At 41.2% G+C, this 27,082-nt stretch overlaps 1 protein-coding gene across 2 annotated transcripts in view; it reads left to right on the top strand.

The window, feature by feature from the left end:
• The window catches only part of eml3 (EMAP like 3), a 45,369-nt gene that overhangs the window by 11,805 nt on the left and 6,482 nt on the right, over positions 1-27,082 (top strand). The window contains exons 2-16 of one of the 2 annotated variants that reach the window (XM_026331061.2): positions 7,372-7,548; positions 14,002-14,113; positions 14,304-14,804; positions 16,572-16,682; positions 16,946-16,974; positions 18,783-18,818; positions 19,288-19,408; positions 19,656-19,805; positions 21,095-21,164; positions 21,511-21,621; positions 21,953-22,048; positions 23,280-23,414; positions 24,015-24,153; positions 24,552-24,703; positions 24,815-24,940. In XM_026331061.2, the coding sequence (XP_026186846.1) occupies positions 7,372-7,548; positions 14,002-14,113; positions 14,304-14,804; positions 16,572-16,682; positions 16,946-16,974; positions 18,783-18,818; positions 19,288-19,408; positions 19,656-19,805; positions 21,095-21,164; positions 21,511-21,621; positions 21,953-22,048; positions 23,280-23,414; positions 24,015-24,153; positions 24,552-24,703; positions 24,815-24,940 (2,066 nt within the window). The remainder of the gene's footprint in view (positions 1-7,371; positions 7,549-14,001; positions 14,114-14,303; positions 14,805-16,571; positions 16,683-16,945; positions 16,975-18,782; positions 18,819-19,287; positions 19,409-19,655; positions 19,806-21,094; positions 21,165-21,510; positions 21,622-21,952; positions 22,049-23,279; positions 23,415-24,014; positions 24,154-24,551; positions 24,704-24,814; positions 24,941-27,082) is intronic. The other variant, XM_026331069.2, reaches the window with a different exon arrangement.

The raw sequence follows: 27,082 nt of genomic DNA, 5'->3' as shown, positions 1-27,082 counted from the left end.
AACAAACTATTGCAGAGATAATGTTAACACATTTTATTATGATTTCATAAAGCTTTAGCTCTATTGCAGCATTATTCTCAAGAGATATTCATGATAAAGCTGCTTTATTTATTAATTTTTTTTTTTAAGGCAAGGCTGAAATTTTTTAACTTTTGCTGTGTGCCATCTTCATTTACTCTTCACCAGTAACACATATACTGATATTTACACATCTGAACAAATCTCCCAAGTCTTCCTGTCAATATAACACTAAAAGTATTCAAAAAGACCTTGTGGTTGCAGATTGATACTAATTTCATTATGGGTATGCAATTTTCTAAAACATAGGCTGCGAGACAAAAGGGTTTAAAGTAGGCTGTTTCTCCCTCCATAAATACAAAGCGCTATGTGAACTTTCAGATAGTCTCAGTGAGTGCACATTGGAGTGATCTAATACTACTTCACTTTAAAGATAATAGGAATGTCTTTGCTCAGTTAATGGTCGGGACATTTCTGCCATGATATCGGGGGTTGATTGGGCATAATACAATTGATTGATATTTGTTGTTGGACAGTGGTCTTTGACAGGTGTAAGGTTGTTAAGGCAGTTATTTTATTTCCTCTGCTACACTTGGTTAGCATATTCCTTTAACTTAAACATTTTTTTGATTTGGATTGCAGTCATGGCAGTAGCATGGCAGCATGGTACTAAATGTCCAATTCTTTGTAATTGTTTTGCTCCACGCCTTGCTCTTGTAATACTCTTAACACTATGCTGTTGCTGGTGCTGAATACTTTCCAAATGCACTGTAATTCTCAAAAATGTTGGATGGGTAAACATGAATGACCTAGTGAAGACTTGGATGTCTGGACAAGACATAGAAACTTTAATGAATTGAGGGAACACATCTATGATTTGGAAACAGTGTGGATTAGTAGTGGTACATTGCTTGGCTGCAAACCGTGGTTGGTGGTTAGCACTGTTGCTTCATAACGAGAAGGTTCCTGGTCAAAACCTGACATGGACCTTTCTGTGCGGAGTTTGCATGTTCTCCCTGTGCTTGCATGGGATTTGCATGTTTCTCCAGAATCCAAAAATATGCATGTCTAAAATTGATTCTAAATTGCCCATAGGAGTGAGTGTGAGTGTGTGAGGTTGTTTGTTTCTATGTGGCCCTGTGATGGACTGGTGACCTGTCCAGGGTGTACCCCTGCCTTTCACCCAAAGAGAGCTGGGATAGGCTGCAGATCCCTGTGACCCTAAATAGGAATAATTCAGTTCAATTCAATTCAATTCAGTTTTATTTGTATAGCACCAAATCACAATACAATCATCTCAAGGTACTTTACAAAAAAACAAAAACAGAAACCCAACATATCCCTTATGAGCAAGCACTTGGTGACAGTGGAGAGGAAAAACTCCCTTTAATAGCCTTGAAGTAAATGCATGGACCACTTTTTCTGCATCATTTTGAGACTCATTGAATTTTTTGCAATATTGTGCAAGTGAAAGATGGCAGTTCTAGAAATTTATTTTGTGTGTGAATTAAAGGAAATATCTTGGTCAAAAATAACTCCCAAGGTTTTTCACAGTAGTGCTGGAGGCCAGGGCTATGTCATCTAGAGTAGCTATATTGTTAGAAAAGCTATTTCTGATATCTGCCATAGATTAAGCTTTTACAGTAGCTCCTGAATCATCTGTAAAACCTCAGTTATGTTTAGACTGCTTCTTTCCCATAGATCTCTCTGAACTATAGCCACTTATAAGCAGCTATAGTTGATGGATGGATGGATTGATCTGATAATGAAGTCGTGTTGGATTTCTGAATAGATCCACTGTAAGGTGACTTGCTGGCAGCAGTGAAAAACACAACAAAGGTTTTCCCCATGAGCCAAAAACAAAGTAAGAACATGGCTTGAGTAATGTGCTGGAGCTGATTGAGGTTTATGTGGGATTCAGAGTGAAACGTGTTTATTTGCTAATAATGTTTGGTCTTGCTGCTCTGTGACTGAAGGCTTTTTTTCTCCTCAGAAGAAAGTGGGATGAGGCATGTAAGGGAAATGAGCATTTTGCGTGTTTCTGCTTTTCCCTGCTTTTTCAAGCTATGTTTCCACGACGACCTCACAAATGATGTACTGGAATGTTTACATTTTTTGTCTGTTAGGATTTAATGAAGAGGGTTTAGGAGGGTTGTTTAAACCTTTGGTACAATAAAGTCTGCACAGGCAGGAGAAGACCCGGTGTATAGAACTGGGTGCCTCCACAAGATCCTGTTATTAAGTACAGTGGCAAGAAAAGGTCAATGAATCATTTTAAATGACCTGGTTTTCTGCCATAATTGGTCATAAAATTTCGAATTGGTCTTTATAAAAATCATAATGATGGACAAACGCAGTGTGCTTGAAGCGACACTATTTAGTTTTGCAACCTTAAAATAATATCTCTAAAATTATTTCAGTGGTAGAACAACTCTTAACTGGACAAATTCTACTGCCGTGCAGCCTGAGCGGGCTTGCATGGGCTGCAACAGCAACTTACTTGGTAGACTACCTGAGTTTTTTTTTTTTTTTTCTTTTTTTCAAAATCATCAAATATATCCGTAATGATTTATACTGTATGTTTTCTTTTGTGGAGATCTTAAAGCTGCACTAATCAGCAAATGTTCATCAAATCTGGAGGTACGGTGGCCAACAAGGGCAAACGCGCCGCAACGGCCACAACACACACATGAGAGAAAACGCACGCATGAGATAAACGCTGCACTGGAAGTGTGCCACGCCTATAGGGGGACCCCAAACTGAGGGATGCTATGAACAAAGTCTGGATACGTTTTTCAGAGGCGACATAAAAAAGGTAGGTTTTCTGTTTATATCTTTTTAAACACTTGTTTTTACAATATTATAAAAGTACAGTATTGTAAATGATGACGGCCAAGTGTTTAAAAAGTAATAAATGGAAAACGTACCTTCAGATGTCCCACCCTGCAAAAACAACCCCCTCATACCTCCCCTTCCCCAGTCTCCCAACATTGTATGACACTTGATCAAGTAAACAAATGTAGAACATTGTTAGCATATTCAATTCAATTCAATTCAATTTTATTTGTATAGCGCCAAATCACAATACAAATCATCTCAAGGCACTTTACAAAAACTAAAACTAAAAACCCAACAATTCCCTTATGAGCAAGCACTTGGCGACAGTGGAGAGGAAAAAACTCCCTTTAACGGAAGAAAAAAACCTCCAGCAGAACCGGGCTCAGTTTGGGCGGCCATCTGCCTCGACCGGTTGGGGTGAGTGGATAGAGCAGAGAGAAAAGAACAGCAGCAATAAACAACAAATAGACACTGCAAGTTGGTGGGGCCAGTAACTGCACATCAGCGATAAACAGCTCCAGGACCAGGGACACCTGCAGAAGGTACAGAGAGAGAGAGAGAGAGAGGGAGGGAGAGAGCACAAACTAGGGGAGAGAGAGAGCACAAGGTTAGTAACATTCAATGGTGGAATATACATGAGGTGGGAGAGAGGGGGGGGGGGGGGGGGGTAGGGGAGGGGAGCTCAGTGCACCAATGGTCCTCGGGCAGTCTAGGCCTATAGCAGCATAACTAACTAAGGGATGGTTCAGGGTTGCCTGAAGCCAGCCCTAACTATATGCTTTGTCAAAGAGGAAGGTTTTAAGTCTAGCCTTAAAAGTACAGAGAGTGTCTGCCTCCTGAACCCAGGCTGAGAGCTGGTTCCACAGGAGAGGAGCTTGATAGCTAAAGGCTCTGCCTCCCATTCTGCTTTTGAGAACTCTGGGAACCACAAGTAGGCCTGCACTCTGAGAGCGAAGTGGTCTATTGGGATAATATGGTACTATGAGGTCTTTAAGGTATGAAGGAGCTTGATTATGAAGGGATTTGTATGTGAGAAGAAGGATTTTAAATTCTATTCTATATTTTACAGGGAGCCAATGAAGAGAAGCCAATATAGGAGAAATATGATCTCTCTTGCTAGTTCCTGTCAGGACTCTGGCTGCGGCATTCTGGATTAATTGGAGGCTTTTTATTAAGATATTAGGACATCCAGATAGTAATGAGTTACAGTAATCTAGCCTTGAGGAAACAAACGCATGGACTAGTTTTTCTGCATCATTTTGAGACAGGATGTTCCTAATTTTGGAAATGTTGCGCAGGTGAAAGAATGCAGTTCTAGAAATTTGTTTTATGTGTGAGTTAAAGGACATGTCCTGGTCAAAAATAACTCCAAGGTTTTTTACAGTAGTGCTGGAGGCCAGGGCTATGCCATCTAGAGTAGCTATAATTTTAGAAAAGTTATTTCTGAGATTTTTAGGCCCAAATATAATTTCTGTTTTCTCAGAGTTTAAAAGTAAAAAGTTACTGGTCATCCAAGCCTTTATGTCAGTTAGACAGGCTTGAAGTCTGGTTAACTGGTTTGTGTTAACAGGTTTAATAGATAGATATAACTGAGTGTCATCCGCATAGCAGTGGTAATTAATAGAGTGCTTCCTAATGATATATCCTAAAGGAAGCATGTACAGGGTGAACAGAATCGGTCCTAGCACAGAACCTTGTGGAACTCCATAACTAACTTTTGTTCGTGTGGAAGGTTCATCATGGACATGAACAAACTGGAATCTGTCCGATAAATAGGATTGGAACCACTTTAACGCTGTTCCTCTGATACCAATCACATGCTCCAGTCTCTGTAATAAGATGCTGTGGTCAATGGTGTCGAATGCTGCACTAAGGTCTAGGAGGACAAGTATCGAAACAAGTCCATTATCTGAGGCTAAGAGAAGATCGTTGGTAACTTTCAACAGTGCTGTTTCTGTACTATGATGTGCTCTAAATCCTGATTGGAAATCTTCAAATAGTTCATTCCTGTGTAAGTGGTCTGATAGCTGCTTAGCAACAGCTTTTTCTAGGATTTTAGAAATAAATGGCAGGTTGGATATTGGTCTATAATTAGCCAAGACACCTGGATCAAGACTAGGCTTTTTGAGTAAAGGTTTGATTACTGCAGTCTTAAAGGCCTGTGGTACGTAGCCTGAGGTGTGTCTCAGACTATTCCATTCTCTGACAAATCTTCCACCACATATATTAGCGCATATGAGAACAATCATCAGAGGATGCTCATTCCGTTGCAATTCAAAACTATAGCTGCGTGTCATTGCACAGCCTCCGAAATGAGACATAGCAACCCTCAGTTCGGGGTCCCCCTACCGGCCTGGCGCACTTCCATCATTACAGAGCACGAAAACAAAGGCCATAGTGAAAATCTTCCACCACATATGTATTATGTGTCAACAACTGAACTAGTCAACTTGCTTTTGGAGATGTCTGCTAAGATTTGATCTTAAGCAAAATAACCTACAGTTATCTCCATAGCTGCCTCCTTCTGGATCATAGCTAAGCAGACAGATGCTTACAATACCTCTAGTGTTTTCTGGGGTTTCGTATTATAATTTTAAAAAAGTAAAATTAAGATTTTCAAGTAAAGGTTGGTATTCATATGATGAAAGAATCTGAAATAGCCAGCTTGAACAGTAAAATCTTGGATTCCTAATGAGGGCTTGGTCAAAAGGACAGAGGTGCAGCAATAGCTTACACTGTAAATTCATTATATTAATACCATTAATAACACCGCAGTTCTATAATTTTACACAAATACTGTTTTCATTCACTTTCCAATTATTTGTACTTTTCTGTTTTTTCAAACAATGTTAAATTACCATCAAAGGCTTTCTGTAGATCTGTAGCCTTTCAGGAGTGGAGTGATTAATGCTGTCCAACAAAGGCAGTCCTCACCAGGAAAAGTAGTGGAGAACACTGTGTGTGAATTGCCAGAACAATTAGATCCATATGGAAATAGAATAATTACTGGCACAGTGTATTTCAGGTTGTGTATCTTGCTGAAATTAAGTCTATTAGGCTTTAAAGGACTTGCGTAGATAAGAGTGATGTCTGAGGGCTTCTTACCTGCTTATTACTAAGTGAGCAAACCATTTCCTAAGACTTTCTGTCACTTAATGACTGTGCTTTGTTGGAATGCAGTGTTAAGCAAGAATTCAGTGATTGAGTAATCATAAGAAATACCAACACAGTTGAATGAAGCTGAAACTGGAAAATACCATCCTAATGCCCAGGCACAACATTCTTCCATTCTCTGACACAAAAACAGAAAGGCATTTTATACGCATGTCCAGACTTTTTGGACCAAAACCATCTATATCTACATGTGCACTCACACACCAGAACTCTCCTCCACACACACAATAGTATCTTTGAGATGCTTTGGACATCCCTCTGTTTGAGTACAATGTCCTTAACATCTATAGATCCCTCTCAAATGGGACAGCAGGCCAGAAAGCATTAATGTTTGTATTTTTATACTTGTGAGCACCCTATCACTAACCTAAAAGAATAAACCAAGTCTGAACCTACAGATGGTCCTTTGAAGTAGTGAGGACTAACCAAAATGTCCTTACACCAATCTCCCCTTTAACCCACACACACACACACACTTAAGCACATTGCAGGAAAGGCATCACAATGACTTAAGGAAACCCATCATCATTATTTAGTTTCTATTACACAATTGCTTGTATGTCTTTTCAGTAATTTTTCAATTTTTCCATCCAGTTGTCAGGTGAATTTTTACGCAACCCTTCAAATTATTGAGGAAAATTACAATGTTTACCTCATTTTGGTTGACACAGATTGAGTGTTGGAAAGAGCCTTTGAGTTTGCAAAGGTTAGTGAAAAGGTCTGCTGATGCATTTGTGTGTGAACTATACATCCATACACAGAGACTGCATACACATCCAGATTTTCAACAGTTTATCTGGTTTTCTCTAATAGGTTCTTTGACTGGGCCACTCAAGAACAGTCTGAGATTGTCCTGAAGACACTTCAGTGTTTTCTTGGCTGTTTGCTTCAGGTTGTCTCAGGTCATGTGTGTTCTGGAGTAGGCTTTCTTCAAGGACATCTTTGTATTTGGCTTTATTTTAGGGATGGTATTAGCATGTGAGGAGCAATGTCTGGTATTCTTCAGACATAGTTCGTTAAGTGCTGTTTCACAATCTCCATGCAGCCTGTCATGTCTTTTATACAGTGGCTTCCATCAAGCCACTCAACTATTAACTGTGATGTCATCTGTGCTTGGTGTCTCAGGTGTGTGTGTATTAACATCATGGGCGAACAGACTGAACAGAACAAAAATATTAGGTGACTTTAAAATTTGCCCTCATATTGAACATGTCTATAGCAATGCGTGAATTCATCTGAACAAAGTGTGTACTTCAGCTTTAGTTTCAAGCCATGCTTTTCTTAGTAAGTTGTGCTCCTCCGAGTCTAATTTCTGATACCCTATTATGGTCTTATTTTTAGATGACGCATCAGCAGACAGTAGCGCTGAGTTCCCTGACAGAGCATCCATGATGGAGGTGCGTCTGCAAGCACAGGAGGATGAGATCACACTGCTGAAATCATCATTGGCTGATGCTCTGCGCAGAATCCACCTCCATGATCAGCTTCTCCCATTACTGAAACAGCAACTCATTGCAGGTGGGTGATCTTCAACAGTTTTTGGCACCTGACACTTATGCATGCAAAGACAGTTGTACACATAATATTGTATATTTAACTGTTTTCATACCAAAAATGTTAGTGCTGCTGAATTTTGTTTGATAAATGATTTGATATGTACTCTGCATGTCAGTTTAGTTCGACCTGTGATCCACCTGAGCTAAATTAAATTAATTAATGAATTATGTGCACCTTCTTGGTTACATGCTAAATATTAACTGATGTACTATGAGTTTGTACTCTTGAATTAATGGGAAGGTACTGCAACAGCAGGAAGAAGTTCCAGTTTTTTGTTTTTTTGTTTTTTTTAGAATGGAGGATGCTAGTAGTTGTGTTCTGGGGCCCGTTTCAGAAAGTTCTAAAGTCAGAACAAAATCTTTCAGTAGCTCTTCATTTTTTTGCAAGTGGACATTTCCTTTATAACATCGGTGATGCAGAACACATTTCAAAGGCAACAGTATGTTGCACAGTCAGAAATGTGACCCTTACGCTCAAATGTCTGCTGTACAGCTTTGTGGTCCTCCCCAATCACAGACCCATGTGTCTTATCAAAAAGGAATTCTACAAAATTGCAGGTATCACTACAAGCAACAATTGGCACATTCAGCCTGTAGCTTTGACACTTTATGCACAAATCAATTTGTATATTTTAGGGTTTCGAGGTGTGATCGGCTGTGTAGATGGGACTCATATCTCTGTCGTGGCTCCCTCTGTAAATGAAGGAGATTATGTCAATAGGAAGTCCTTCCACAGCATTAATATACGGGTAGATAGTGGCCTTTAGCATTCATTATGAAAGATAATTCAATCACAGCTAATGCAGATTGTTTGTTCTGTTTGCTTAAGGTCATATGTGATGCATCACATGTGATTAACAAACATGGAAGCAAAGTGGCCTGGATCTGTGCATACTCACAAATTTTTCATGTGTGTGCACTAACACAGTGATGAGTACTAACATACACCTCTCTATGTTCTGTTATATACGTATACATATATTAAAATGTTAAACTGCATGCTCTCCCTTTTTATAGGAGAGTTTGATGGTTATCTCCTTCGTGACAGAGAATACCCCTGCGAGCCACATCTTTTAATACCTTATCCTGATCCTGCACCTGGCCCACAGCACAATTTCAATTCAGCGCACAGCAGGACACGAAATGACAATAGGCATAGTCAAGGCCTGGTTCCAGTGCCTTTGCAGGCTCAGGGTCACACCAGACAGGGCCTGTGACTTTACTGTGGCATGTGTGGTTCTCCATAACATAGCAACAATGCAAAGAGAGCAATGTCCTGCACCAACAGAAAGTGAAACAGTCCATCTTGACTACCCTCAAGATATGCCAGATGGCAGAATAATTAGGGACATGATTTAATTTAATAATTTTGCATAATAAAACAAATAGAACATATATTTATCAAGTCGTCTTTATTTCCTGGAAGTACAGATGCAATAAATGGTAATTTTATGTTGTTAAAACCATCATACATCAGTAGCACAATATCACCTTACCCACCATTAATTTGTGTTCCAGCAGGTGGATTTCTAGTTGGGGCTCAGTAATTTTGAGTTTTAAATGATTCATCTCCAGATTTGTTTTGTGTATTTGCTTCTCCAAGTGTAGTTTGTACAGTTGTTTCAGTGGGAGCTAAAAGAACACAAAAAGAATGATGTTCATAGTGCCATAGCCACTTAGTGTTATTGCAACAGGAGACAATCTTACAGTTGGGCAGTGCATGTGGATGTAAATGGATGGATGGATGGCTCCTCTTTATTACCACATTCAGCATTGCACTGTGACATAAAAATGTGTGTTATACTATTGTATGGTGTTATCAACTATTAAATGCCCTGTAAACTTGTATACTTCAATAGTATTCTCAGGGCATCCTGTCTGTGTGGCAGCTGACAAGGTTTCCTCATCATCATCCTCCTGTAACGGAAAACAATTCTATCTACTCTATTCTCCATTCTGTTCTGTTAGGGCAATTCATTAGGAAGAATAAAAATCCTTACAACAGTAGGCCCATGTTATGGCAGAAGGCTCAACCAAACATATTAAACCACCAGTTACTGTTTTGGAGACGAAGAATAGATTAAATTGTACCCCACAAATATCACGGCAATTTAAACGTGGAGCCCACAATAACTCATAAATGATCAAAGTGAGGACTAGTCTTTAAACACTACAGAAGGTCAACATGACAACATAGATATGTTGAATCACTGAGAAATTGCTGGAAAAGGATGGAAAACCAACATTTTACAAAGACTAATGGGTCCTGAGAGGTGCTTGGGACAGATGAGGTTCCTCCAGCAATGCATTCTACCATGGGTCGGCCACTGAGGACCTACTAAGCCTCTAATAAAGGTGGTGGAGTTGGACCACCTTGTTCAGTTAGTTATGTGTGGGCAAACCACCCTCAGTCCCTCCAGCGTATCCTGGGTCTTCCCCAGGGCCTCCTCCCAGTGGGACATGCTCGGAACACCTCCCCAGGGAGGTGCCCATGAGGAATCTGGTACAGATGCTTGAGCCACCTCAGCTGGCTCCTCTCGATGTGGAGGAGCAGTGGCTCTACTCCAAGCTCCTCACCCTATCTCTAAGGGAGCACCCGGCCACTCTGCGAAGGAAGCTCATTTCAGCCGCTTGTATCCAAGATCTTGTCCTTTTGGTCATGACCCAAATCTCATGACCATAGGTGAGAGTTGGAACGTAGATTGACTTTCTTCACCAGTACACCGACTGCATTGCTGCTGCCGATGCACCGATCCGTCTGTCAATCTCATGCTCCGTCCTTACCTCACTTGTGAACAAGATCCCAAGATACTGAGGCAGGGTCTCTCCCCTGACCTGGAGATGGCAGGCCACCTTTTTCCGCTTGAGGCCCATGGCGTTCGACTTGGAGGTGCTGATTCTCATCCCCGCCGCTTCGCACTCGGTTGCAAACTGCCCCAGTGCATGCTGAAGATCCTGGCTTGATAGAGCCAACAGGACAACATCATCTGCAAAAAGCAGAGATGAAATCCTGTGGTACCCGAAGAGGTCTCCCTCCGGCCCCTGGCTGCTCCTAGAAATTCTGTCCGTAAAAACAGAGTCGGTGACAAAGGGCATCCCTGCCGTAATCCGACATGCACTGGGAACAAGTCTGACTTACTGCCGGCAATGCAACCAAGCTTTTGCTTGTACAGAGACCGGATAGCCCTTAGCAAAGAGCCCCGGACCCCATACTCCCAGGACACCTCCCACAGAATGTTGCGAGGGATGCGGTCAAATGCCACAGAAGTCCACAAAACACATGTGAACTAGTTGGGTAAACTCCCATGAACCCTCGAGCACCCTGAAGAGGGTGTAGAGCTAGTCCAGTGTTCCATGACTGGGATGAAAACCGCATTGTTCCTCCTGGATCTGAGCCTCTACCATCTGCCGGATCCTCCTCTCCAGCACCCTGGCATAGACGTTCCCAGGGAGGCTGAGGAGTGTTATCCCCTATAGTTGGAACACAGCCTCCAGTCCCCCTTCTTAAAAAGTGAAACTATCGCCTCGGTCTGCCAATCCAGGGGTGCTGTCCCCAGTCGCCACGTGATGTTGCAGAGGCGTGTCAACCACGACAGCCCAACAACATCCAGAGACTTGAGATACTCAGGGCGTATCTCATCCACTCCCCGTTGCTTTGCCACTGAGGAGTTGCCGAACTACCTCAGTGACTTCAGCTTGGGTAATGGACGGATCAGCCTCTGACCTCCCAGCCTCTGCTTCCTCTATGGAAGGCGCGTCTGTGGGGTTGAGGAGATCCTGAAAGTATTCCTTCCACCGTTCGACAATATCCCCAGTCGAGATCAGCAGCTCCCCACCTCCACTGTAAACAGTGTTGGCAGAGCACTGCTTCCCCTGCCTGAGGCGCTGGATGGTTTGCCAGAATTTCTTCGAGGCTGACCGATAGTCCTTCTACGTGGCCTCACCGAAATCCTCCCTCCACCAGCACCTGGGCCGCGGCACGCTTGGCCTGCCAGTACCTGTCAGTTGCCTCAGGAGTCACCCAAGCCAGCCAGACTCAGACTGGCTTCTTCAGCTCCTTCTTCAGCTTGACGACATCCCTTAGCTCCGGTGTGCTACAAACCTGTTTTCTGAAAATGGACATGAAACATTAATAAGGAAATTGAACATTGTGATATACACCTATTTTAGCCTACATGGGATATCTCATAGGCTACTAGCTCTACATTTGTAATGATAAATTATTTAATAATAATAATATCTACCTGTTTGAAGGAGATTTATATTTCATTTTAATTTGCTCACACGTTGGTTTGGCACCTGTAGGGTTGCACCTGCATGGACTTTGAACACGCAGAATTTTCTGTCATGCCAGCTCACATTCTTTTGCTGTGGCATTGGTATTGCTTTATTTATTTATTTGAAATATATGTTGATGTTCAGCATACAAGGCAATTAAAACGTCCGGCTCCACTGGGGAAAAATATGCGGAACGTGTCTTCCTCTCCGTTGCCATGATGAATCGTTGTATCTATGTTCCACTGATGTGGCTTTTTATATGCTGTCAGACACGCACTTTACTCAGGGTAAGTTAAATCAGGGTTGATTGAACTAATTCTGATCTGGTTTTCTGAAACCAGAAACTCAGTTTCCCATGTCGGGGTCAGTCAACGCAGAGTTCAGAATTAACTTCAAAGTTTGTTCAACCCGCTTTCTGAAACAGGCCCCTGGTACTATGGTGTTATGAAAGCTGAATCCTTTCATTCATGATAATATTGCTAAAAAAAGTTCCAGGTCTTGTGAACGGTGGACCGATCACAAAATCTGAAAATGGTTCCAGTCCTATTTATCGGACAGATTCCAGTTTGTTCATGTCCATGATGAACCTTCCACATGCACAAAAGTTAGTTATGGAGTTCCACAAGGCTCTGTGCTAGGACCGATTCTGTTCACCCTGTACATGCTTCCTTTAGGCAATGTTATTAGGAAGCACTCTATTAATTACCACTCCAATGCAGATGACACTCACACTGAGAAAACAGAAGTTATTGTATTTGGGACCTCAGAAATAACTTTTCTAAAATTATAGCTACTTTAGATGGCATAGCCCTGGCCTCCAGCACTACTGTGAAAAACCTTGGAGTTATTTTTGACCAGGACATGTCCTTTAACTCACATAAAACAAATCTCTAGAACTGTCTTCTTTCACCTGTGCAACATTGCCAAAATTAGGAACATCCTGTCTCAAAATGATGCAGAAAAACTAGTCCATGCATTTGTTACCTCAAGGCTAGATTACTGTAACTCATTACTATCTGGATGTCCCAGTATCTCCATAAAAAGCCTCCAGTTAATCCAGAATGCCGCAGCCAGAGTCCTGACAGGAACTAGCAAGAGAGATCATATTTCTCCTATATTTGCTTCTCTTCATTGGCTCCTTGTAAAATACAGAATAGAATTTAAAATCCTTCTTCTCACATACAAATCCCTTCATAATCAAGCTCCTTCATACCTTAAAGACCTCATAGTACCATATTATCCCAATAGAGCACTTCGCACTCAGAGTGCAGGTCTACTTGTGGTTCCCAGAGTTTCCAAAAGCAGACTGGGAGGCAGAGCCTTTAGTTATCAAGCTCCTCTCCTATGGAACCAGCTCCCAGCCTGGGTTCAGGAGGCAGACACTCTCTGTACTTTTAAGGCTAGACTTAAAACCTTCCTCTTTGACAAAGCGTATAGTTAGGGCTGGCTTCAGGTAACCCTGAACCATTCCTTAGTTATGCTGCTATAGGGCTAGACTGTCCGAGGACCATCGGACTGAGGTCCCCTACCCCTCCCCTCCCTTCCCTTCCCCTCTCTTCCTCTCCTCCCACCTCACATGTATATTCCACCATTGAATGTCACTAACCTTGTGCTCTCTCTCTCCCCTAGTTTGTGCTCTCTCCCTTTCTCTCTATTCTCTCTGTACCTTCTGCAGGTGTCCCTGGTCCTGGAGCTGTATATCGCAGATGTGCAGTTACTGGCCCCACCAACCTGCAGTGTCTATTTGTTGTTTATTGTTGCTGTTCTTTTCTCTCTGCTCTATCCACTCACCCCAACCGGTCGAGGCAGATGGCCGCCCAAACTGAGCCCGATTTTGCTGGAGGTTTTTTCTTTCGTTAAAGGGAGTTTTTCCTCTCCACTGTCGCCAAGTGCTTGCTCATAAGGGATTTGTTGGGTTTTTAGTTTTTGTAAAGTGCCTTGAGATGATTTGTATTGTGATTTGGTGCTATACAAATAAAATTGAATTGAACTGAACTGAATTGAAATTCTAGCACTGAAAATCCATACACTATATTGGCACTAGTATAGAAATTTTTCAAAGAAACATGCTTTGAATAGTGCACATTATCACACTTTCTTATCAGTCATGGAAACGTTGAACTGTCACCCCATCCAGTGAATCCAGGAGCTGCACGAGTGCTGAATCAGTGCTGCTCAGATGGTTGCACCAGCAGCAGAAGACCGTCCTCCAGCTCAGCAATCGATGGGATCCGCCACTCTGCTACCAGGTACTGGACCTACACACCAAGGGTTTAGAAGGACAGGAGCATGACTATGATTCATATTTATTTGATGTACTGTCATACAGTTTGAACATTATAGGTTTGCTGGTCTGTTCAGAAATCTGGATGTGTTTATATTATGTCTGTGTAATCTGCCTGTATGACTGTGTTGACTCAACCTTTGAACTATGTTTAGCCAAATGTCAGACAGCATTGTGACCAATACCAATGGCCACATAGGAAGCCTTACATCCATGGAACCCAGAACCAAACCAGCAACACTGGACAGGTCAACCCAGACAGAGTCTACCCTCATAGGACAGGGCAGTGGGCAGGACAGGGTACCTCTGCCCAGACGAGTGCAGAGCCTGCATCTGGAGGATGCACTACTTTCAGGGCAGTCAGTTCAGGGCATCCGTGCCAAGCTCTACCGCATCCCTGGTATGGAAGAGGAGGAACAGGAGGAAGATGAAGAAGGAAGAGGTGAGCAGGAAAAGGACCTGGGTTGGACACCATCAGTGGAGGAGCCCATCCAGCCCACCACAATCAGAAGCCTTCAAAAGGAGGACTTCCAGGACAGAAGCTGCTCTCCAGAAGAGACATGTGCTGCTTTGGCATCTGTAAGAACCTCAGACCAGAACCTCAGTCCCCGCTATGGACCCCTGGCCCGCATCCAGGAAGGAGAGAAGACAGCTTTGTGGGTGATCTTGCCTCACCACTGCTGTCCTAATAATAATCAATTGTCTTGTGATTGACTGCATGGCTGGTTTATTGATTTAGTTTTTTTTTTTTTATTTGACAAATCAACTCTTTCTCTATATCTAACTTACGGTACTGCAAACCCCAGTTTTGCTGCAGTCCCCTTTAAGAAACAGGTTCCCAGGGTCAGATTATGCCGTGTTAGAGCTGAAAACCTTGGAAGGATGACATGCTCTATCGTCATGTTTGCGTTAGCCTCCATGTGCTTTCCTTTTCATGTATTTGAGCAGGGCGCTGGGGAAAAATAAAGCTGTAGCAGAACATAATGTTGGCCCTTATGCATACATCCAAGATTAGCTTCACAGCACACAGATATTTGAGGCCTTGGAAAATCTGATGTGACAGCAGTTAAACACAATATAATGCACAAAAAGTGTAGGCTTTGCTGTGTATAAGTTGGTGGTTTGCATAAGTGTGCAGATATAATTCTTAAACAGCAAATGTTCTTAAATGGCATATTTGTCACCATACATCAGAGTTAATTTCTATCAAAATGACCCGCAGAGTGTCCCCCTGTGTCAAATTCCCTGCCACAAATCTTAAAGTTGGTGGTTCTGTCACATGAGTTCATGCAATGCCCCCAAGGGCCTGCCATTCAACTGGGTTTTGCACAAACTGCCATAACATATTTTTAATACACGCTTGTTCTGACCTTTTAATCAATCATTCAACGTCGCCATCTTCAAATAAATCAAGAACGTTTTGCATGTGTGACTCATTTTCCATGTGTTTCCTTTCTAATACTTAGATAATACAGTGCCAGAGTACTGCTGCTTTTGCGTACTTGTGTACTAGCTTGTGCATGCCTGTGTTCTTTTGGCCTACTTCCTTGTTGTGGCTTGTAAAAATGGTTTCGGTGGTGATTAATAACATATGCTGTATTCCTTCAACATACTACACCTCTACATTTACCACTTTATTTAAAGATTAGTAGCACACAGATTTGTGTGGAAGGGCTGGATGTCTGCTGTTTCACTTCCTAGATCTGAGAGCAGTGACGTAACTAGATTCTAAAGTCATTTTTTTAGTTGTGTATCACTTCCTATGGTGATGATGCTTCCACAGGGCCATGTCACCAGGAAACAGGGGATGTGTCACAAGAAGTCCTTAGAGAGAACAGATTAATTATGGTTTAAAACTGTGTGTTTGTATGTTCTGGCTCATTTAGCTTGTTCAAATTCAGACTGAGATGCTCATCCTGAAAACAGGTTTTAGAAATTTGGTTACTTTGACAAATCCTCTCATTTATAAGTCACCAGTCTCAGGATAATATTTTTGAGTTGAGATCCAATATTAGAACTAGTATTAGTTTTCAGCAATTGACTAAAAGATAATCTCTAATAAAAAAACAAAAACTTGGCTCTAAATTTCATGGCTTTGTTCATGTTCTTGAGAAAAAATATTGTGCTTACTAGGTTCTACATGGAGATATGGGAACATGGAATTATTTCAAGTGGCACAAAACATGATCAGACAGGTTGTAAACAAATCCTCAGAATAACAAAAATTGGAAGAATTTTGAAAGTATGAAAACATAACACATGCATGTTTGTATGTGTACATGCAGATGACATTGGTAGTTTGCAAGTATTTGCATGCGTTACTGGTGGGATAGTAACTGTATCCATTTGTGTGTGATGTAGTGTCTGTATGATGACACGACAGTGGGTGTTTACTGGAAGATTCTTTTCCCTTGATGTTCCAGGGTTCGCAGGAACAGCGAGAAACTAGGGAACCCAGAGAAGCAGAGGAAACGTCTGGATAAGAAGGCGGCATCTGCAGCCAACCTCCTCACCCGCTCCCCCAGCCTGGAGAAGTGAGCCATGCTGCCATCAATCACAGCTGTCACCACACCATCACACAGTTCACTTTTTCCTATCACTGCTGCAGCTTTACATATCTCATCAAAGAGACACTTGCCGGAACACTAATGCCCCAAATGAATAGTGATAAAATTACATTTCAGTGAGAACTCTCACCCATACACCTCATATGATTCTAAGACTGGTGGATAAATGTTATTAATTTTTATGAAAATGTTTCACATCTTTCTCACATGGTTGTTTTCTGTCTCCACAGTCGAGCTAAGGAACTGATTGCCAGTGCAGGTGATGTATCTTTTAGTTTGTCTTTTCTTAGTGTAAGCCTGAAAATGAGATTGATATTATTCTGCTCATAACTTCATCTGAGTATTTTCTAATCAGTATTTATCTAAGTATTTTTGAATACGTTGACCGGTATTTGAAAATTTGATTTTAGCAATTCTCATAAACTAAAATACTGGTCCATGTATCACGAATAGGATTATTTTTTTTCCCGGTGAATGCTGTGTAATACATAGAACAAATACAGACATGCTCCATGGATTTAAAATGGTTTCTGGTATTTTGAAAACATGCCGATAATTATCACATTATGATTACAGTCGGGACTTTTCCCATGTCTTAATGTGTATTGAATTCAGTGTTTTCCAGTTGTCATGGTGTGATTATTGCTAAACGTGATCAGTTGTTTAATAAAACAGAGTGCTTTTTTTGGAAACCCATCTTGGATACAAGTCACAGGGTTTTAGCATTTAAACAATATTGCAAGTATAGCTATAACAGTTTCAACTGGGGTCAGAATTGTGTTTATAGCAGCTATACTTTAGTTTCAGACTTGTGAATCACTGCTTACATTTCGGGGGCCAGATTCATAATAGTGATAGTATTATATTTCTGTGTAAAAATAAAACTAATAGTATTCATATTAATTAGTGTTTTTTGTAACTTTGGGCTCTCGTCTTTATGCTAACCTAATGTAAACTAGTCCCCTCCCAAATTTAGTATGAAAATAGTACGAAATGCCTCATCTAACTCTTAGCAAGAAAGACAATGTAAATAAGCATATTTCCCAAAATAACTACCAAAATAACTTAAAGTATTCAGAAATATTTATCATATCATTTAGAAAACAATACCTAAATTTGTTAACTTTAGGGGAACTACTTGATGTCCAGCTGAAAGGCACCAGGTCAGTTTATAGGCTGTGGTATGACTTACCATACCCTTTAAATTCCAAAAATATTTCACTCAACAGAACATTCACCCCTCCTTTTTAAAACTCACCATTGCGTTTTTAAGCTGATCTCAAGTGAATGCAAACTTTGCAGAGCTTGTTTGAGCTGTGGGTGCTGCCAGGGATCATGTCCTCTGTGGTTAGCCGAGCTTCCACACCACTACATTTCCCCTGATGGCACGATGATAGTCCAGATCTGCAGAGGAGTATTTCAAAAACATAGATCTTCAGCTTGATTTCACTTTGCCTCTTCTTGTTTGCACATAGAACAAAAGTATCTGGACACTTTTTTTGTTAACTTATTGTCCATTTGCTGAATTAAACTAAATTGACAGATTCCATACAATCAAAAACAGGATTTTTTTCCTGTCCTGTCCTGTCCTGTCCTGTCCTGTTTGGTCCTGTCCTGTGCTCAGCTTTGATTTATTTCTTTCTGTTTCCATACACCATCGCCTGACTTTTGTTGTTGCTTGTCATGCACTTATTCCCCAGAACTATCTGGCCTTTTACCAACATTTCATTGTCAGACAGGGGGATACTGTAATTAAAGATCCTCATTCCAAACATTCACATTTCATTCTGCTTTGATGTACTGTCTTCAACCTCCAGTCTCATAAAGAAAAAAAAAAACAAAACAGAAGAGTTGCCAAGGTAATAGTGCCAGAAAAGAATGGCAAAGGAAAATACAACCAAGCCTAAAATTCAAAGCTCATAGATTGGACCTGTATAAACTGGAAATAGATCCTTGGTGATTCTTAAAGTCAAAGTTAGGTCAACTATAGCTGGACTCAGCTGCCACCAGCTCTGAGGATCTTTGTGTTTATTTGTCTGGCTAACCTGTACTTCCATTAACACACAGGATCCCCTGGGTCCAGAAGAGGAACCTACAGCCAAGGTAGTCAACCTCATATGTGGTATTGAATATGCTGACAAAAACCTACACCATTTGTTTTTAGCCAACCATGCTAACAGCATGGCTTTATAAATAGCAGTGTGGGTCTGTCCACTACTTTGGCTCGAACTGAAATACAGTATCTTTTGCCATTAGGCAAAATGAAATTCTATAAAACATGAAGTGCTGTGGAAATGTACATACTGGATTTAAAGATTGAGGACTGTGCATTGACAGCATATTTAAAGAAACAGAGCAGACAACGGGAAAATGTAAGGCATAATCATCAAAAAAGAGTGAATATGGAATAAAAAACATTTCTTTAATATGAGTGTCAAATAGAAGACCTCTCTGCAATTAAGGTAAATGAAGGTCTGTGTAAAAAATATAAGGCACATAAATAGAAAATAATCTGCATATTTATTTCTATTTTTTGCTACATCAGTTTTTCTCTGCTGTGTTTGTTTTCCAGAACAGTCAATCAAAATGTTCATCCGAGGCCGACCGATAACCATGTACATCCCCTCCAACATTCAGAACTATGAAGACCTGAAGATGGAGCCGCCCTCTGAGAGACTGCAACTGGACTGGGTGTATCTTTTAAGAATGCTACATCATTTTTCCACCTCTTGCGCACATTTAGGAAGGTTATGTTACATTCAGACACTGCTGTTTTTGTCACAAATATAAAACAGTGGCATTATAAGTTCATCCTTTCATCAGAGAAAAATGTATATGTTCAGATTTCCATATCCACATGAATCAATAATGACATTGTTTTCACTGTTGGGTGAACTGTTCTTTTAATGAATGAAATGGACCTTTACCCTGGGATGAAAGATATGGTTACCGAGGACGGGATTGCCGGGCCAATTTGTATTTTCTTCCTACGGGCGAGGCAGTCTACTTCATCGCCTGTGTCGTTGTGCTTTACCACATCAACAACTGCACACAACGCCACTATCGGAAGCATACTGACTGCGTCCGTTGGTCAGTACAGAGTCTGTATATGAGCTGCATTAACAGATAAAATTAAATGAACCCTTCTAATGCACTCACTCAGATTCATTTTGACATGTTTAGACAATTACAGCTTTTTAAAACCTTTCAAAACATTTAAAATCTATTTAATCATGTTAAGGTATATTAACATAGTGGAAACCAACAAGCCAAAGAAAAATAAGCCAAGTGATTGATTGTAGCCAGTCTGCCTGGACCAACAGTGAATTCAAGCTAGATTCAGTATTTACTGTGTACTAGAGATTTGAGAGGTGATCAGCACACTGGCACATTAACCATAACATTGTACAAAATAATGCTCAGATCAAAAAATTAGTGTGCTTAGATAGTTGTTTTGCCAATGAAGCTAAAAATCACACCATGAGTCTAAATTCCATAAATTGTACGCATCCTCCAGTGGAGTATATTGGGATTTAACACCTGGTTTCTAAACAACTCACACTGAATCCCAATCCCAACTGATGCCAGGCTCTGAATAGTAGTAATAATAAAAAACAACATAGAACAACCTGATGAAACAATGATTCTTATGTTTGCAGGGTTGGCTGAGTAAAACTATATGCTTTTTAAACTGATGACAGAGAAACAGAACAAGAGGCCTAGGGAACACTATTTGCACACTTCAGTATCGTAGTTTGGATCCATTTTAATATGCTGAAAAATAAAGGCAACAGGCAGTTGTGTAAGATAATATTTGTATTTATATATTTGAGCCCATCTATATACAGAAACCAAACACATAAACTGTTGTGAAATAATGAGTTTTCTTTGGAGCATCTAAAGCATTGGTGGAAGCAATAGTTTGTCCTAGAACCTGTTTGTTTGTTATTTTAATTTTAATTTATTCTAATTATTTAGGCAATGACACATTTTTTATTTGTGTGGTTATGTGTTACAATGTTAGACTAAAAATTAAAAACTTATATAATAGCACTATTAAGTGCTGACTTGCAGCTTCATGGACATTTTGAGATAGCCTGATTATCATACTGAATTACCATTTAGGAATATGCAGTGGGTAGGGCCAGCATAGTTGGAAAACAACCACAAAATGGGTTGGCCTCTCCTGATATTCAACAGTATGCATTGTTGTGTAATGGAGTGTGTGGGAGTGTAGAAATTATAGCAAAAGATATTCTATGCTTTTAAGCTAAAGTAAATACAAATTGAGAATTCTCAGAGCCAGTATAGTGAATCCTATGTTTTTGAGCCATTATAGACCCCCTTGTTATTTAGTTTATTTTTGTGTCTTTTTGCAGTCTTACTCTCCATCCTGACAAAGTGCGAGTGGCATCTGGGCAGACAGCAGGAGTGGATAAAGATGGCAAGGTAGCTACTACTGTAGTACTTTAATCCTCTATATATAATGGACCTCTGGAAACAGCTTGTAATGCTGCAGACTGTGTTTCTGTACTCTTACTCATAAACCATTGATGCATATTTATATATTATGTAATGAATTCTCTGTGAAAGCCGCACATTTCAGCAGTGACCATAGCAGTCACTTAATACTTTATATCATGTAGATATACAATAATTTGCTGCATTCTAATTCTAATGTGTTATCCAATCACTAAAAACATCTAAAAATGTTTTAGTTCAGAATGACAGGTAGGAGAAACTACAGTGTAGAGCTTAAATGTAAATAAGCTGTGTTCGTGTGTATGTGCGTCAGCCCCTGCAGCCTTGTGTTCATATCTGGGACTCCGTCACCCTAGTCACACTGCAGCAGATTGGCCTGGGAACCTTCCAGAGGGGAGTGGGATCAGTTGCATTTTCTTTTGCTGTGAGTTGATTGCAATATATTTTACTATAAATTCTCCAATACACATTTGTAATTTATTTACCTCAACTTCAGTGAAAACCAGGCTTTAATTTGAAATCAGTCCTCCACCTAATGACATTTTTTTTCAGTAAAGCTGCCCACCATGAATCTACACTTTCCCTTCTTTCCTTAATGGCTTTTATTGTGAAAATTTTACAGGAAATTTTGAGTTGCATTGACAGTAGTGCAACATCCGTAAAAAAAATAAAGTATGTAAATTACATTGTACTGAGTTTAACATGTTTTCTTTCTTTGACTGGCCTTTTATTTTTTTTCTGGATGCTGTTTTCAGGACTCCGGGGCATTCCTGTGCGTGATCGATGACTCTAATGAACACATGTTGTCAGTATGGGACTGCAACAAGGGGACCAAGCATGCTGAGGTCAAGGTAAAGAAAAGTCCAGAAACTCTTTTTAACTTCAGAGCTTGCCTGAGAAACATAATCGGTTTTCTTGAGTATCAAAATAATATAGTGTTACTTACATGACGTGAGGATGCACTGCAAACGGAAACTGAAAATAACTAGTTCTGTACATCTTTATTGGTGCCAGGTTGCAAAAATGTGAATAAATACAAGTTAAAAAATGGAGCTGAGGTTGGCAAGGGAGTGGACGTGGTGTTTCTTCTATGCTTTCTTAGCCGTTTTCCTCAAACACCATAACTTCCCAGAGAGTGATTTCAGCACAAATGTCATGGCAACAGTGTCAATATTTTATATGGTGAATTAGTTTGGCTGTTTGTGTGTCTGTGTGTAGATCAGCAGTATTAATGCATATGTGGGTGTTTGTACTTGGATATCATCTGAAGTAAAAAGAAAAAAAAAAAAAAAGGACTTTTGCAAGAAATTATGTTTTGCATTGCATCCAGTCCCATGTGCATGGTTCAGTGTGGGAGTGTGTTGGAACTCACACTGAATAAACAGAGCCCTTCATCCAACAGGAACAAGATAATTATACCCCCATCCCCCCTCCAGCACTGGGATAGTACATATGCCACTTTACAGCATGGCCCTGAATGGAGCCTTCTGTGTAAAATTTTGCTTCTGTACTTTCTGCAAACACTATACATGATCACTTTAGACTTTTCCTGAGACTGTGTAACTTGTTTTGTTAGTTCTCTTTGGATTTGCTTCAAAATAGTTGCACAACCTTAACATAAGGCCACCTTTTTTGATGACTTTATGACTTGGTTGCAGCAGAACAAGTAAAGAGACTGAACTAGTTATTTCCTGTGTCTGTCTGTTGGTAGTAGACAGTGGGTTTTACAGAGCTATATCACTGAGTAGATGTCAAAGCTCTTGAGGAATTTCAAACCTGAAAAAGTAACTCTTTTTGGTTTTGTTATAGAATGCCACTTTCTCCATTTTCAAAACATCACATTTAAAGCATGTTATCGTTTATTAAAAAAACAGTAAAATAAAAGTCTCAATGTACCTCTTTTTTAAATAATGAAGTGGAAAAAAGCTGCATATATTTTAGATTTCCAATCACTCTTCTACTTGGTGTGTTAGCATTGTAACCATGTTCTCCACTCCAGAAGTGCACACAAGAACTGATGTTGCAGTTTTCTGCTGTGTTTTTTTTTTTTTTTTTTTTTTTTTTTTTTTTTTTTTTTTTAAGAGTACCAATGAAGCTGTGTTTGCTGTGGAGTTCAACCCCATTGACAGCACCAATATCATCACCTGTGGTAAATCCCACGTTTACTTCTGGACGCTAAGTGCAGGACAGTTCACTAAGAAACAAGGCATCTTTGGAGTAAGATTCACTGAAAATATATTTTTCCTGAAAATATTGTGTGTCAGTTTTCAGTGCCTTTTTAATTTCGATCAGTTTTCTTATTGTGACTGTGAGAGTAACGTACTTAAAAAGGAAGCTTTTAATTGCCAAATCACAATAAAGAAGGTACAGAGAGAGAGAGCGCACAAACTACAGGAGAGAGAAGGCACATTAGTGACATTCAGTGGAGGCATATACATGTGAGGAGATGAATTGCTGTTGCAATCAGACAAAGATGAATTTTTAAACAATGATTTTAACAACTAAAATGTGTTACTAGTATAGCAGCACAAATTTGAGCCAGAAAATTAGTTTTTACAAAGTCACAAAAGATACCAAAACTAATTGTGATTTTAAACAGCAAACAGCCCATACCATTCATATGTCAATTGCTAATATGTGAAAGGTGTCTCTACTTAGTGACAAATCATTCTTCTGAAAAGTATATTGCTGATTTTGCTTTTAAACAGCTTAATAAAAAAACAAAAACAAAAAGAAATAAAAGCTGATTAATTGGAATAGAAGAAATTATATTGCATATGGATTTTGTTATGAACAGTGTGATTTGTTCTTTTTCAGAAATACAAGAAGCCTAAGTTTATCCAGTGCTTTGTGTTCAGTCTGACTGGAGATGTTCTGACTGGTGACTCTGAAGGAAACATCTTGACCTGGGGAAAATCAGCTGCAGATATCAAGACTCTCGGTAAAGGAGCCAAAGGTCAGTGTATAAAATCAATCACTTAAGCATCAGTATCAAGCGTATTGAACCTCCACTATGGCGACAAACCAGGGCAAACTAGATGAAAATTGATATATATATATTGTATGTGTACAGAATGCTCAGTTTACAGTAGGTACACCAAGATAAAGCTAATAGAGCAGTTCTACACTGAATCCCACAGCCACTTACGTTTCCATGATCATTTGAAGCACAGAGGATGCACTTGAATTTGGAGTACCACATCTGAATACTTTTACAGAAGAGATTTCAGTTTTTTTCATTATGGGTTACTGAGTATAGACTCAGTGATGGGCAACAAGGGCAAATGTTTCATTTAAAACCTTTGCCTACATAAACACTGATCAGATGGCCTAAAGTCTTTTTATTTGCCACAGAGACTTTCCAGATCATGCGTCAGACGCGAGCCCATGAAGGCAGCGTGTTTACCCTGTGCACCCTGCAGGGTGGCGCTCTGCTTAGCGGAGGAGGGAAAGACCGTAAGATCATCCGGTGGAGCGCTGACCTGGCTCCTGAGAGAGAGTGTGAGGTGAACCACAACTGTGTGTGTGTTTGTATGATACTGGCAGAGTGGTCTGTGAAATTACATTCAAAAAAGAGGAAATGCTTGTTGGTTTATATTATATTATTACTTCTCCAGATTCCAGAAAAGTTTGGGGCAGTCCGCACAATTGCTGATATGAATGGGAAGGAGCTATTAGTTGGTACAACCCGTAATGCCATCCTCAGAGGTACCTTCTCCAATGGCTTTGTGGCCATAGTGCAGGTATGCTAATAATGTAGTTTTACATTAGCATTGCTATGATTTTGGAAGCTTGCTAGGTAATTTTGGATTGGATGATTTTGAAATATAGCTACCAAATGCTTATTATGTAATGGACCAATAGTACTGTACATACAATAGAGTAGCTGGTTTATCTGATTTAGTTTAGATTTACATTTAAAGAGGTCACTTCATGCTGCACATGACATGAATATTTTCTACTGTAGCGTTCCTCGCTACTAGGCAGGTTTCACAAAGACCCCGGAGGACCCGCAACCACACTCACACCGCTAACTTGGTCCACACTTTTATTTCAATTATTGATCAGCCTGTTCTCCAGCCCAGCTCTCGGTCCATGCTTCCGTCTTGTGTTACTTTCTTCTCTGGTCTCATTCATACTCCTATATGGAGATTGGGGACAGGTTGCAGCGGCCGCAGTCTTGTCTATCTGGGGTGCACCTATCAGCAAACCGCTCCTGCAACTGGGCCGCATCTGCTCTCTGGGAGGGTGAGAGATGGCCACCGCAAGGGGCCAGAGAGTGATTGAAACGTTTTGGTACTTGCGGTCCCAGCTCATCCCTATCTGGCCTCAAACTCACCAGACATGCAGGCACCGCCTCTCTCCATGCTTTTAGGAGGTTTAGGTGGTAAATATGTGTTGCCCCGCCCCTGATGGAATGCACTACCTCATAGTCGACTTCCTCCACCCACCGTGTGACCGTAAAGGGCCCTTGCCACTTGGCGAGTAATTTAGAGCTAGAGGAAGGGAGCACCTGGTCTCCCGGTGTAAATTGTTGCAACTCTGTCCTCTGTTGTACAGGCGTGTCTGACGCTCTTGGGCCTGGAGCAAATTCTCCTGTGATAGCTGACGGAGTAAATGGAGTCCAAGACGTACTGAACCTAATTTTTGCTAGTGCTTGGGCCGTCCTCTCAGCTTTCCTTAAGAAGGTCCACCTCCCGGGGCACCTCCCGCACTGCAAACAGAGGGTCCAGCCATATTCATCCCCGTGAATACACTTCCGAATCATTGATTCAGGGTCCTGTTCATCCATTCCACCAGCCCGTCCATTTGGGGGTGGTATACGCTGGTCCGGACCGCCCTGATGCCCAATAATCCGTAAAGTTCCCGAAGTGTACGGGACATGAACGAAGTGCCCTGGTCCGTCAGGATCTCTTTCAGGATCCCAATGCGGGAGATGACCTGAAACAGAGCCTGTGCGACACTTTTCGCTGAAATGCCGTGCAGTGGCACTGCTTCGGGATACCACAAGGACTAACACAAAGCGGTATCCTCGTGCTCTCCGGTGGAATGGCCTGATTAGGTCCATTCCTATGCGCTCAAACGGCAACTCCATTAGCGGTAGCGGCCACAGGGGCACCCTCGGAATGGCTGCTGGATTGACCCGCTGACCACCGGCTCAAGTCCGCCCGAATGCTCGGCCAATAAAATTGGTCCATAATCCAGTGAAGCGTTTTATCATACCCCAAGTGACCAGCAATCGGGTTATAGTGAGCCGACTGGAAGACCACCTCCCGTTGGCTCTTTGGCACCACCAACAGGGTGTTTTCAGGATTGGTTTGTACGTCACGATTCACCCTATACAGCCTATCTCTAATAACAGCAAAATATGGGTATGTGAGCACTGCTTCAGGGCGCATCATGTGACCATCAGTTTTTATCACTTGGTCGATGGGCAATCCCATCAGAGGTGGCCAGGTTGCCCACACCGTCTGTGGGGTAGGAATGGCCGTCGCTGGCTGTCTAGTCTGGGGAGAGAGAAGGAAGTTAGCAGTGGAGTCAGGGGGACTTGTAGTGGCAGCACACAAGTGGACCTCCATCGGGGCAGGAAGGCGTCTTTTCTGTGCCGGGACGTCCATCGGTGTGTGGCCGCCTGGTGTCTGGGTTTGGCCGGGAGTGGACAGTCAGGACATCTTCTGCCAAACTGACGGCCACCCCCAGGACCACTGACCGGTGACACTGCACCCAGTCCGCCGTCAGTTGGCAGTCCGGCAATGAACTGCTCGAGTACCTTCTGCTCCAGTAGGTTCTGCTCCCCCTGGCTGTCCCTGGGTTTCAGTCACTGAGCCCTGGCATCTCTCAGGCGCTGTGCATACAGGAACTGTTGATCGTCGTGCCCCAGGGTG

This window comes from Mastacembelus armatus, chromosome 18, assembly GCF_900324485.2.
Source record: "Mastacembelus armatus chromosome 18, fMasArm1.2, whole genome shotgun sequence".
Classification (NCBI taxonomy): domain Eukaryota; kingdom Metazoa; phylum Chordata; class Actinopteri; order Synbranchiformes; family Mastacembelidae; genus Mastacembelus; species Mastacembelus armatus.
This window is presented reverse-complemented; position numbering and strand designations above follow the sequence as displayed.